The 14792-nt window shown below is 34.5% G+C and overlaps 1 protein-coding gene across 3 annotated transcripts in view; it reads left to right on the top strand.

The window, feature by feature from the left end:
- The window catches only part of Etv1 (ETS variant transcription factor 1), a 92403-nt gene that overhangs the window by 66726 nt on the left and 10885 nt on the right, over window positions 1-14792 (top strand). For 2 of the 3 annotated variants that reach the window (XM_026408546.2, XM_026408539.2), the window contains 3 exons: window positions 5228-5296; window positions 7090-7158; window positions 10490-10659. In XM_026408546.2, the coding sequence (XP_026264331.1) occupies window positions 5228-5296; window positions 7090-7158; window positions 10490-10659 (308 nt within the window). The remainder of the gene's footprint in view (window positions 1-5227; window positions 5297-7089; window positions 7159-10489; window positions 10660-14792) is intronic. The other variant, XM_026408552.2, reaches the window with a different exon arrangement.

Below are 14792 nucleotides of genomic sequence, written 5' to 3'. Positions count from 1 at the left end.
TTTCATAACAAAGAGATTTCAGTAACCTGTGTAGAAAGATTTCAGGCATTCATGGCAAATCTTTTCTTTCTGCTGTGTCCTGATGTAGCTTTTAGAAACTTTAGGCAAATGATGCCCTGAAGGGGAATTTTCATTCTGTACAACTGGGCAGCAAATATGCAAATCAGAGGAGTGCCCAGCAGTATTACATGTGCAAATTCACAACTGCACGTTGTGGTCAAAGCTTGGGTAAGGCTTCCCAGATCGGTATTATGTTTCCCAGCACAGCTTTAAAATACAAGTCAAGAGACAGAGAAAGCAACTTTTTTTTTTTTTTTTTTTTAAGGTTCATGCCTGCATGTCTTAATTTGAACAAAAATTACTTTAATAATATTACTGAAAGTGAAGTCTAACCAAATCTGGTAGTTTGTAGTGTTCGTTTATGTTAATTCTTTTTAAACTGTGCCTACATTAACCAATGCATTAAAATGATGGCAGTGCTTCACTGCTTTGAATTTTTGGAGCATATTAGATCAGCTTTCATCACCATGAACTCATCTGTAACAAATTGTAGGCAGTTTAATTTCTGCAAGCTGATTTGGTCAGTACTAATGTCATGTTATAGAGCTCTTTGATCCACCAGTTTCTAACTAACTAAAAAGCCTTACATTTATTTTTCATAATTTATAAATTGAATGTAAAACTTTTTGAACCAATATCATTTAAGAACAAACATTAAGGGCTAATATTGTAAAAAAGAAATTTAAAAGATATATACTCAGGTGTTTAAAAAAATCTAATGCAGATTTGGAGGTATACTGTATAAATCATAAATTGATTGTGAATTCTAAATCAGCATATTTTAGTGTCAAAGATTGATAGATTTGTACAGAATATTTAGGAATAACTTTAAAAAAAACACACAAATCAAGCATCTTATATGATTTAAGAACAATAGTCAGTCAGATGTGGTGCTGCATGCATGAAATCCCAGCTACCTGAGAGGCTGAGGCTTGGAAGATCACAAGTTTGAGGCCAAACCATGCAAATTAATGAGAACCTGTTCAAAATAAACAGTAGAAAAGGCTGGGGATGTTCAGTGGTAGAGCATCCCTGGGTTCAAATACTGGGAAGACAAATATATAAATATATATATTTGCACATCAAATTTGGATAAAAACTTAGATACAAAATTATTTGGATGTAAAATTATTCTTAGTTTGAAGTGCTATTCTTTATTCTGTGTGGCTACTTGTGAGGATCACTTAAAACAGGTCCTGTTGTTAATAATAAGTTCCATGTGTCAAAATTCCTACTGTGTGCAGATACTGTGGGAAGTGTTGTACCTGATTTACCCCTCGGGGTCTTCCAAAGAACTAATATCAATATTAGTATTCCCATTTTACAGTTGAGGAGATTGGGAGTTGATGATACCAAACAACTAACAAAATGCCATATACTGCCCTGAAATGTCAGATATGAGATTCAGAATCATATGTGTTAGATGACAAAGTGCTTACTTGTAATCACTGTGCTACACTAGTGATCTTAAAATTATAATCCAGAGAGCTAAGCATGGTAGCACACCTCTGTAATCCCAGCAGTTTGGGAGGCTGAGGCAGGATGATTGTGAGCTCAAAAGATAGCCTCAGCAATTTAGGAGGCCCTAAACAACTTAGCGAGACCCTATCTCTAAACAAAATACAAAAAAGCTCTGTGAATGTAGCTCAGTGTTAAGCATCCATGGATTTGACCCCAGTACCAAAAAAAAAAAAAAAAAAAAAAAAAAAAAAAATCCAAGAATGCACAATAGGACAGTGCAAATATGCTGTCATCTTAACATTTTGTATAGGTTAAACCACAGCTTATTATTATTATTGTTAAATTTTTCAAGTTTTGTTTCATGAAAAAACGGAAGTGAATATATATGCAGTGCTTCTATTCCCTACCGCAAAACGTTTGCCTTTGAAGTGGCCGCTTAGCTAGTTTGGATCTTAGTTGAGCATTTAGCAAAAGTTAAAATATAATGCCAAACTTCGTCAGTTGGATTTTTTATTAGATAAGGTAGAAATGAAAGCAGCAGGCAATTTAATTAGCAGTAATTTTTCTGGGCAAGTCATTACTTTGATGAACTTCAGAGCAATGTTTATGGCTCCTAATTAACCATGTTAGTCATTTGATTGAATAATCACTTTGGAAATGTTTCTACAATTTGATTAGAGTCTGACCCACTCTGATAGTCATAAATTAACTGATATCACTTTAGGATAACATGACTTTAGTTACTTTATGGGAATAAGCCTCTTAGCCATATTTTTTCAGGCTTCTCTAGACCATAAAAAGGATACCGATTTAAGGATAGACTGGATTTAAACAATGCTAGCCAAGTGTCTCAATTTTAAGAGCTAGATGTTAATCTCATTTACCCTAGGGTGTAATAGCCAGTAGGAGGAATTGGTAAAAACACAATTATATTCTCATACATGTATTTTTTTCCTAAATTGTTATTCATTGCTTTTTTTTTTTTTAGAATTTAGATCATAAAATAGGCCTTTGGAAATATAATGATATTGGCATGAGCCTTATTATATGTTTAGCAGTTTATTATGAATTTTAAATGAGTATATTTTAAATATCATAGATGAATAGTTAGAATTTTTGAAGACTCTTACAGAGTAAATACAGTGGAGAACAAATCAGCTAATTCAACAGATACATGAGTGTTAGAGTGAAATTCAGCATCTTATCTTTGATGTCATAATCCTTTCCCAGGATTATGTTAGTTTTGTATTATATTAGAACACTTTTATAAGGTGTCCGTCAGCTTTGAATAGCAGATTTCTCAATAACGTTGCATTTTCTCTCTTCCTTCTTTTCTCCCCCTGTGGGAACTGAAGACTGTATTTAGTCACACTTACTGTAATAGAATTTAGCCTATGTATTTTCCTCTAGCCACCTCCAGAGTCAACCAGCTGTTTTTACAGCCGTGTTCCAGGTGTGCAGCAGTCAGTAAAAGTATTTTGTGGCAGGGTGTCAACATTGGTACAACAAAATGCTTGCCTTGGAGCAGCTGTGGAGCTGATGGCTGTCATTAACACTGTCCCTTCCAGCCCAGCTGCTGCCAGCGACCTTATGCCTGGTAATAAATCAGAATAACATGAAAAATTAATTTGAAGTGTCATTGTTTTTAAAAAGTTGGGATAAAATGGATTGCTCCACTATTTAGCAACACAAAAGATCAACTATATTACTACCCTGTTATACATGCTGATATTGGGACGCAGGGTTAACTCTGCCTTGTGTACAGTGAGAATTATATGCTCTATAACACTTTATAAAAAGAAAGCATATTATAATGAAATATTTGATAATGAATTTTATAGTATTTTCAACTTGAAAGATATCAATTCCTTCATACATTTAAATGTTGTTAGTATTATGGATTGCCATTATGATGTTTTTTATCTAAACCATGTTGGATAAAAATTTTTTCCATGAGCAAAATCCCTCATTGTGATTGACATTCATCAGTAGACACCCCTCTCATCAGTAGACAAAGTTTTTTAAATATGTCGAATTTAAAAAATGGAACATTCCAGATCCCCCTGGAGTCAGAAAATAGTGCTATCTATTGTAACAACTTGGTGTATAGCTGGATGGTTATGAAGAGATAAGGGCCTTTGGGTTCCAATTCCTTTAAATGTTTATCATTACTTTTTCAGGGGTCATCTATTTATCACAAGTGATGGCAAAGAAGACTTTTTGTGTCAAGAAGTCCATTTTTATATGCATTTTTAAGCTTATTTTTGTACATGTTGTTAAGAAAACTTTAGTAATGCATACAGACATACAGAAGATAGAAATTATCTGAACACGTTTATACTTTCTTGCAGAACTTGTAGTTGCTATACACTGGGTTGGGCATAGGTTTGTTGGAACTAAAACATGTAAAAATTTGGTGAATTCCTCTTTAAGAAGAAGAAAGTAAAATGGCAAATCCAAAATGAAGTACAGGACCTCAAAAGGGACTCTTACAAAAGTGGAAGGTCCTGAGGTTCACTGCTTCACCATTGATCTACCTCTCTTTATGTGAGTGAACATCTATATTCAGAATCAAGGAACTTGGGGGAAGCTGAAATTGATTTCAGGAATCACCAGACCCAACTCTTTGCTTTATAGAAATATAGACACAAACTAGTCACAGCGGTACACACCTGTAATCCCAGAAGCTCTGGAGGCTAAGGCAGGAGGATCATGAGTTCAAAGCCAGCCTCAGCAACTGAGAGAAACCCTGTCTCTAAATAAAATAGAAAATGGGCTGGCGATGTGACTCAGCAGTTAAGCACCCCTGGGTTCAATCTCTTATAAGAGGGAGGGAAGAGGGAGGAAGGAGGGAGGGAAGGAAGAAAAAAGGAAGGAAGGAAGGAAACATAGACACAAAATGGTTTGTAAAAATTTATGCAGCTTAATTAATAGTAAGAGAATGACTTGAATTTTAATCCATTGTCTCTAATGTATACTTATTTCCTTTCTCCCATTTCTAAACTATTAGACAATTTAAATTTGGAGCCATCATTATGACCCAGGTGTACCCATTACTCAAGTTTGTTTTCTCAGGAATTAAATGCTGTAGTCATGTAGGCAAAGCTTCACACTTAGGGTAATACGTATTTGCTATGAAGTTGCTCTATCTCTGTTTTAGATTCTTAGTGGATTTTAGTTTGATCTATATTCTTAAGATGAAAAAGCCAGTCAATAGCAATAGCAATCACCTTAAAAGTTTTAAGAAATTTAACTGTTTTATTTATTCGTACTTATTTCTACCTTGTGTTCATGAAATAAACTATGGGCAAACCATTTGTTGATTTCTGCTTTGCATATAAGCAGCCAGGAGATACATAAATTTATTATATAAGTATCCCCGAAACAAACTCAGGATACTATTTGAAGAACATTATTACCTTCATGTGGAGATGCTGTTAGAACTGAACCTGATCAAGTTTGATTTTGGTAAACTTCAAATTTATGAGCCTGTCCTGTTCCAGAGAATCAGTGTTCACCATGATATACTCATTCTTCCGTTTTGTTTGTGGGCCCCACTGGAAATGTTGACCATGGGTTGACAGGTTCTTCTCATGGGGACTTGTGCCAGTTTCTGTAATTTTCTGTTTGTCTGCACCCTGTCCACTGACAGCAGTGTCCTTTCAGCTTCAGACCCAGCTTTGACCAATGCTGTTTCCTCTTTCAGAAGTGCCTAGCTGCCACTCCATTTACATGAGGCAAGAAGGCTTCCTGGCTCATCCCAGCAGAACAGAAGGTAAGTCCTTACATACTTTAACTTCTGCATTAATATTGTTAAAAATAATTGGACATTCCAAATATGGGATCATTTAATGAACCATTTATATGCTTTTAGAAAACTCGTTCATGCTCCCTAAACCATTATTTTAAAACTTTATATTTTTAAAGTAAAAGGAAGTTTTTCGGGTCATGATACCTTGTGTTTGGTTGTTAACATGAGTCATGTACATAGAAACAGCTGAAAAGTGCATTTCTGTGTTCATTTTTTGCAACAGCCACATTCTTTTGAGCTAAAACTTGTGCTTTATAGATCAGCTCACCTTACTGCACTGCAATCTACTGAAATGATCTTTGAGTAATATTCAGGTTTGCTTTTACAGACTTAAGTCATGGTTCTGTTTCTTGATAAAACATGTAGTTTTAACAATCCTGGATTTTACACAGTTAGACAAGTAATTGTTAAGAATGGGATTTCACATAAGAGGCCTAGAGGAGTTTTTATTGCAGCTGTATTTTGTGGTAACCATGGTGGGAAAGTTTTGCTCTAACAGACTTTGACATCTGCAAAGTAGTAGATAAAAGTGATTCCATCTGGCTATCATCCCCAGGATTTCTGGAAATATGTGAATAGTTCTTGACCTAAACACTGTTTCTTCAGTAAAACCTAGATGCATCCTTTTACATGAGATCTATTATTGGTTATTTTACTTGGATGATATTAATGGAGGTTTAAAGGATAGAATAAAATGGTAAATCCAAAATATTTGAGACCCAGTTTTGCACAAATGCAATGTCATTATCATTGCTGATATTACTAGTATGTAACAACCAAAGAGATTAATACACTTGAGAAAAAAAACTATAAACTATGTGAAATTTCTTTTCTTCTTTTTAAAATTTTTTTATTTATTTGTGTGTGTGTGTGTGTGTGTGTGTACTGGGATTGAACCCAGGGGCACTTTATTACAGAGCTGCATCACCCAGTTCTTTTTACTTTTAATCTTGAGACTTGGGTCTTGCTAAATTGCTGAGACTGGCCTGGAACTTGCAATCCTCCTGCCTCAGTCTCCTCAGTCTTTAGGATTACAGGCCTCAGCCACCATGTACCACCATGCCCAGCTGAAATTTGTTCCTGGTAATTAAAGACAACAACAATTGGATTAAGAACCACAGTCAAGAATATTTGGAGGAGAAAAAATGATTATGGGAAGCTGGAATTTATTTTGAAATTTGTCTGTGGACTAAGTTATGTTACAGCAAAAAAAAAAAAAAAAAGAAAAGAAAAGAAAGAAAGTCCCCCCAACTATCTTGGCTATTAAAGATGAGATTACCTACCTAGATACTTCCACAAGAAAGTAGGATTTCGAAATAAATATGTTCCAGAACAACGGAGTAATAATGCAAAGTAAATGCCAGTAATTCACTTTGATTTCACTCTATTCTCATTGAGTAAGGAAACTAAAAGAAACTAAAAATGACTTGATACATTATAAATCCTAGGTTTGCCAATATTTGGGTGACAATTAACTTACATGTGACCACGAGCTAGGCGCCATTCCAAACTTGTATACCTTAAATCATATAATCCTCACAACAACTCTATAAGGTGGTAGATAGATGGTATTACTGTATTTCCGTTATATAGAGTGGAATCTGAGTCAAAGAATCTAAATAAATTTGTCCAGGGTTACAGAGCCAAAAAGTCATAGAATCATTTTCTACCACAATTTTTGTGCTAATGATTATATTCTAAAGAACTAACCAGCTCAATTGGTATCATGAATAAATGTCTCCCATTTCCCCCCACAGGGTGTATGTTTGAAAAGGGTCCCAGGCAGTTTTATGATGACACCTGTGTTGTGCCAGAGAAATTTGATGGTAGGTTTTTCACTGTGCTTCAAATTTTGATTTTTTTTGCGAGAGGGATTGAAGAGATCACCCTTCCTTCTGAAAATAGTTGACATCACTACTTAAAGATTTCTATGCACTTCATTTATCATGTACTCAATTCTAATTAAACATAACTTATTACAAATTCTCTCTTTCTTCTACCCATTAAGAACCTTTTTTTTTTCTTTTTTCCTATGAGGCAGTCCATTTTGGGAGATATAGCCAACGAGCATCATGCTTGCCGAGTTTGTGTAGAGTAAGAAGGGTCTTTCCATTGCCCTACTGAGCACATTCAGCTTGTTATTTGAGATTTATTGAAAGCTGATCCTGTAATTAACAAAGCAGGGCAGAAAGCATGCTACTGTGGATGCACTGAGAACTTAATGCAAACCCTCCTCTCTTTTATTGTTCATGAAAAGATGCATTATGGAAGACAGAAACAACATAACTGCCCATTTAGTTAGTGATTGTTAGCTCCCCCTCCCCATTTTTTTTCCAAGGAAGATGCACATTACTAATGTAGCATTGCTTTGTAATTGCTTAAAAGGGAGTTAGGAAAGCATCTTTTTAAAAATCACTCACTGCTGCAATGGAAAGGTCTCAGATATTATAAGAAAGTGTCAAGTTAGATAGAATCTTCTTTTCTTGACAAGGTGGCAAAAGTCGGCATTTATGAGGAAGCTTGGGTAAATAGTGAACAGTTAATTCATTTAGTGGTTCTTCAGAGTGGTCTCCATATTTCCTGCTTTGATTGTTAAACAGGAAACGAGCAGGGGCCCTCTGATTAGCTGATTGCACAAACTTTGGGGATCATGGCTATAATGACTTGGGAGCTCTCAGAGTTTTTAATTGTCATTATTTAAACAGCAAAGTACATGCTCAGATTGCTTTTCAATCTCTAATTAGTTACTTGAAGTCTATGTTCCCAAGCTTTTGCTATTCATTCTTTCATACCATTCAGAAGGGATGGTGAGTCTTGGGAAAATACACTTCCTTTACCTCCTTTAAATTGTTAGATTTATTCCAAAGTCACTTTGGGGGTCACTTTTTTGGCTTTATTCTGTAATAGATACTTTAAGCCTCGTTTTATATGTGAGAACTGGCTATTTAACACCATTAGAAGAACATCACAATTCTTAACATATAGCCTTTTCTTTCAGGAGAAGCTTAAAGCTTTTACTTGTAGGAATGACCTTTGTCAGTTTCTTTTGTTTGTGGTGAGCTTCATATTTTAAGTCATCTTAAAATTAGTAAGAACACATGAGGAGGAAAACTATCTTAAAGCTAGGGACAAGATTATGTTATAGTTTTACAGGTCCAAATTACACTGATGTTTAGGGAACTGGCTGTCTTGATTATTGATTCCCTTTGACTTTTAAATATTCTTCAATTTTATACTAAGAAAACATTGTTGAAAGATAGTATTTGCCATGTAATGGAGAACAAGAAGAAAGAAAAACAAGGGATTATTGTTTCATTGAACATGGTCAGTGCAATCAGTCACATTTATAGGCAGAAATGCTATAGAAACAATAAAAATGTAACAGTGTTTCATTCTGTGTGCATAATTGTTTAGTTACCCTCATGAAAAATTTTTATAAATCTCATAATAAAAAACTAAGATAAATAAAACTATCTTTGAAGCCAATATAAAGATACACTCCTGTATTATCTAGTTTAGAACAAAACAACATAATGATTTTTTAGCAATTAGGGACTGAATAACTTTGCATTTTGGTGTGCAATTCTTTTAAGAGTTATATTTCTCTCCACAGACCCCCCCCCAAAAAAAAATTAGAAAGCTTATGATTTGGTCTGTTTTAAAATTCACACTAGTGTCAATAGATCCACTTGAGTGTATCCTGTCTGAATTGTTTCTTTAGTGGAGAAGAAAACTTCATGCATTAACAATCATGTACTCATTTGACTGTACACACTCAGCCCCCATTGTGACCAATTCCACATATTTTGAGACAATGGACTGGAGATAGCAGTAAATAATCAATGGTTATGACACTAGGTGTTTTGCTTTGTTAAGCCAAGATAAATGACCAGATTTATAGAAGAAGCATTACAATGCTAAATAACCTTCATTGTTATTTACTAGATTTTTATACTATATATGAATGCCAAATGAATCTAAAATAAACAAATCTTCTTGCTTAAAAATAGCTTTTTTCCACAGAAATATCTGATGTGCATATTTTTAAATTGGCAAATTCATATGAATGAAATACAAATAAGAGTTAAAGAAATATGAGAGAGAATTTTTATTTGTTGCCAGGTAAGAAAGTGATAATTTCTCTATGAAGGTATATGAAGGTGTGGAAGAAAGATGGTATGATGAGGATCTAGTATGCTATGAATTACCCAGGAGAGTTTTCTAATTTATATAAAGTGCACATTACTTAACTCAGAGTTTATGAGTCTATTACATTTGCTTTGAAATATGTGCATTAAAATTTTCAATAGTTTGTCATGCATAGGTCAATAAGGTATTTGCAAATTATAGTTTGCACAATTTAATTTGTACAAATAAAATGCCCTGAGCTTAAAATTGATTACTCCCTCTTCAATGTTGCTTAGAGAAGTGAGTAATATCATTAACAAAGAAGCAAATAAGTATGATTAGGTACTATGGTAATTATTATTGTTGTTGTAACTATATTTGCTTGTAGTGCTGGGGAACGAACCCAGGGCTGCATACAAGTTTGCTAGGCAAACTTTCTACGGCTGAAATACATCCCAGTCCCTTATATCATGTTTTTATTTTTTAATTTTTATTTATTTATTTTTAGTTATACATGACAGTAGAATGCATTTTGATATATAATACATACATGGAATGTACATACATCAATCATATTGTCTATTCTATTCTGCTGCCCTTCCTATCCTCCCTACTCCTCCCCTCCTCTCCCATCCTCTCTCTATCCAATCTAATGTGACACCCTTTTTTTTCTTTTTCTCATTACAACATCATATATGTATTCTGTATAACAATGTATATCATGGTTTTTAGAGAAATCAATGAAAAAAAAGTTATACAAAACTTTTGTAAGCAAATGACATCCATGGATTTTTTCCTGCACCTTTTTACAATATTTTTGACGTGAATGTATTACATATAGTTCTCTGTAAGTTTGTACAGATTGCAGATTTAGTCAACCATTTAATTATTTTAAATCTTTATTTAAGGGTAACATTATATTTCACAAAGTGGCTGTGTTTAGCCATTTTCTTCATTGGTTTAATAAAAAGTTTACATAAATAGCATAATATTGATGCTAATGATGAACCTTTAAAATTTTTAATTTAGGGGATATCAAACAAGAGCCAGGGATGTATCGGGAAGGACCCACGTACCAACGGCGAGGATCACTTCAGCTCTGGCAGTTTTTGGTAGCTCTTCTGGACGACCCTTCAAATTCTCATTTCATTGCCTGGACTGGTAGAGGCATGGAATTTAAGCTGATTGAGCCTGAAGAGGTTGGTTTAGTAAATTTTATTTAGGAGACTAAGATGTGCTATGATGTAAAGGAGCTGATATATTTGATAAATATGCTAAACATGTAGTTTTAAAACTCTGGATACCTTTTGAATTAGACAGTGGGACAAAAAAGAATAATGTCAACATTTAAAACTACTAATTTATTCTATAGTCTTTCCATTGTAATACTGTCCTACAGAATGTTGAAGAAAATCAAACAGAACACCATTAGCATGGCTCTTTATTCAGGAAGGCCAAACTGGAGAAGTCTCTAAAAGAGCATTTAATTTGGGGAAGGAGGTAGGAGGTTTCATGGTCCTTAGGAAAGAAGGGAGATGTCTGCTGAGGCGCAACTAATTTTGTAGATAGAGGAATTGTTCTTTTGAATTAGCAGTCATTATTTGGACAATCTGGATTTTATCAAGAGGTTTGGAGAGGAGCATTTAAGGACCAAAGTCATGCGTAAGGTGGAGGTGAAAAACAGCTAGGGGGTGGGGAGAGACATCCAATGCCACAATATACAGTGGAAAATTCACAGACTTAAGAGTGTTTTACAAGACACAGGCTTGGTAGAGACATTGTTTCCTTTTGAATGTTAGTGATATCTGTTTCAAGTCATCTGGACTGTGTAGACTCCATTGGAAAGTAGGGATAAACTTTAAAATATTGCTATAGTATACAAGGGATTATTAAAATGAGACATTCTGGATAGAGATAATATACATGTAAGGAACACGCTTTCAACCAAGTATTCAACTGTCTCTCAATCCTGCCTCCTTACCTTGCAATGCACACACAAATCAAGTATTTTCATAAAGAATCACAAATGAAGTAATTCCATGAAGAGCTCCTAAAATTAAAATTTTCTTTCCCCCAGGACTTAGTTTAGGTATAAGTCTACTGTAGTTACTATAGCATAATCCATCCATAACACTTTGGACCTCCAGGGAAAGGTGACTGACTATTCAATGAAATTTTTGTTTTATTAAAATGCTTTCTCTGTAATTTTAAAAATTGACTTGAGTTAATATCAGCCAAGAAAACCATGGAAGATTTTTGGCTGACATGCCTGTGACTGATTTTATTGGCTACTGAATCTAAACACCTCAGCAAAGCTGAACAATTTAGTAAGAGTTAAAAATTTTTGGAATCCAAAGTGATTTGTTTAGACACTGGATATCTATAACCTGGCTACTGGGCCCATATATCTTAAATGTTCTGGGTTTATTATTTGATATATTGAACATAATCAAATAATATGCCCTTTTTTGATGTTCAGAAGACAAAATTACATAACTTATTAAGAGATGATTTATTGCAAGAGTGTATTTTAAAAACTATGAAATAAGAGGAGCTCCTTAGTACGATTGTATCCTCTGATTTACATCAACACACCAGTTGTACTAGAGGTTCGATTTTTGCAGTATCTCCCTTGCCTCACACCAAACACACACACACACACACACACACACACACACACACATACAGAGAGAGAGAGAGAGAGAGAGAGAGAGAGAGAGAGAGAGAGAAAGGGTAGCAGAAACTGAAAATGCCCCTTATTTAGAGTGGAATAAGTGTTTGGGTGTTTAAATTTTGGAGTCTGTCTAAAGCTCAATTTGGCTGTCAAAGAAAATTAGTTTTTCTGTAGATGTACTTAAATGATGTAAGTGAAATAACCACAAAAATGTGAAGCAGTAACAAATTGAGACTAGAAATGCTTAACAAAGTAATTTGAAAGCCCTCTAACATGATGGGAGAGTGTGCTCTTCTCTTCATGGAAGATGCTAATAATCGCTGTAAGACTTGATTCATGCAGCAACTGAGCATATCCAACAGGGATTTTTAGTAGTTAAACAGTTATTTCCCTCTACCTGTGATTAAAATAAACTGAGCAGAAATAGGACTTTTTAAATTTTGTCATGTATTTGTTAAGATAAGGGACATTACTGAATTATGTCAGTAATTCTTGATCCACTCAGAAGCATAAACATTCTGCAAGTGATTAAGTTCATTTTATAACAACTATTGACCTTTCTGATGCTTGAGTTTGAATAACTGGTAGATGTGACCAGATGACCATTAAGTTCCATCAAATTCTGAGGTTCTGTGATTTTTTTTTAACACAAAGAAGGAATATAGTTACATCTGTTATGTACTATAAACCGACATTTCAACAACTTTTCTGTAGCAGACTCATAAAGTTAAAAAAAGGACTGGGTAATTCAGAGCCAGTAGACCATTTACAAATGGTAACTAACTCAATGGGAATTGTGCAATAAGTACTGAATATTTCCTAAGGCTTTTGTTCAAAATGAAGTGAATCTCATTTCTGATTGCTGCATTGCTTACTGTTGGAATTGCTTCCATCAGGCAATGACTGTGATGCCTTGTTAAAATTTCTTCTTTGTAACAGGTTTCTGAAATTTCTTTAGCCTGTGTGGCCCATAGTTCCCCTCTGCCCTTACATGGCAGCTCTGTGTACATGTATGCACAACTCAGGAAAGGTGTCTCCAAAATCTTTGACTTGTGGCTTCTGTTTTCTTTACATTTCATCTAGATCTGTGCTGATTATCTGCACAGATAACTTTAGCAAATTCATAATCTTTGATATCTCTTTTTGAGATATTTGAGATATTATTTTCAAGTTAATCAGTAATCCTAGAGAAATGTTCCAGGAAAAAGTATTGCAATAATTAGTAAGGCATCTATGAGACTCAGTGTCAAAGTTTTTTTATAATAGGCAAGATTGTTGAGCATCAGGATGTCTGATAGCTGGGACCTCGTTGTGATTTCCATGTATATATACACAGGCAAGTCTTTTTTAAAAAGTTAACTAATACTTGTTCTATTACATTATCCTGTTTAATTTGTGGAAAAATAAGGAGGAATGCCATTGTGCTACAGTTTGCTCTCCCCACTAACACCCTAAGTTTCTATTTGAATGAGTGTAATAAGGAGGTCTTGAAAGTGTTGCTTCCACCTCCCACTCCATGTTGACAATTGTGCCTTAGCTTCAGGTGGTGCTGGATACCATGTATGGCACTGGAAGGTCACAGGTGGAGACTGAGTGGACTTCCTTAGCTTATGGGTGGTCTACCTGGCCTAGGAATTTTTTGTGTTTTCTGTTAATTTTAAGCTTCTTTCTTGTCTGAATCTCATAGGCTTATTTTTTTGCCTCATTCCCCTAAGCTTTGTGAAGAAATGTCACTAAAACAAGTCTAAGAATGCCTTGTAGTTTTCTTAAATATGGACTAGTACCCACAGTGATGAGAATTACCAGGTCTCATAAGAATCAAACTCTGTAAAGATGGAATACTCTTTTGTGGTATTAAGAAAATCATATTTATCTCCCCAGAGATCTCCAGAATGTCCTCTTGAACTTTGTTGTGGATATTTTATTTTCCAGGTGAATCCTGGTGAGGTTTTAGAAAAGAATCATTTATAAACGAATAATTATTCCTCAATTGTTCTTTAATTTAAAGAGATAAGCATTTATTTTCACATCTCCTCAAAGTTTGCATGCTCTTCAGCTGCCATGTCTATTAAAGATTCACTGATGTCTATTGTGAAGTTTTTAAAAGATATTTTATTTAGACAATACTTTCATTTCTTAACACTACTTTTCCCCACACCATTTTAGTATTGCTCAGAACCTTAACATTAAAATAAAGTTTAATTCTGGAAAACTAAGATATATCTGCCACTGTTATTGGCAGCTTGGGTATGTAATCTTGTCCCTGTGATATCATGTCTCTCTACCCTGAAAAAGTATACTGATTCATGTGGCTAAAGTACATCTTCATTGAGAGCATACAAACAGCAGAGAGAAAAAATAGCAAGGATGGGTATTTAAAAAAAAAAAAAAAAGAAAGAAAAAGAAACCCTGGAAAAGGTTGTTGCTAATGAAGTGGAGACAGACCGAATGATCTCTTAGAAAAGCTATTTTAGTATATATGACGTAGCAACAACTCGGAATTTCATGGAAACGAAGGAACACACTAAACCTGTTAGATAATGCTCTCTTGGGGTTGCCTAGGTTTGCATGGCAGCTGCAGTTTTTGCTCAGACTAATAAAAGTGGAAATGAATGAGAACACTTTAGCTAGGGAAGGGAAAGCAGGCTACACAGTATT

This window comes from Urocitellus parryii, chromosome 3 (genome assembly GCF_045843805.1).
Source record: "Urocitellus parryii isolate mUroPar1 chromosome 3, mUroPar1.hap1, whole genome shotgun sequence".
Taxonomy (NCBI): Eukaryota; Metazoa; Chordata; class Mammalia; order Rodentia; family Sciuridae; genus Urocitellus; species Urocitellus parryii.
Note: the sequence above shows the minus strand (reverse complement) of the source record. Positions and strands in the feature narration are given on the sequence as shown.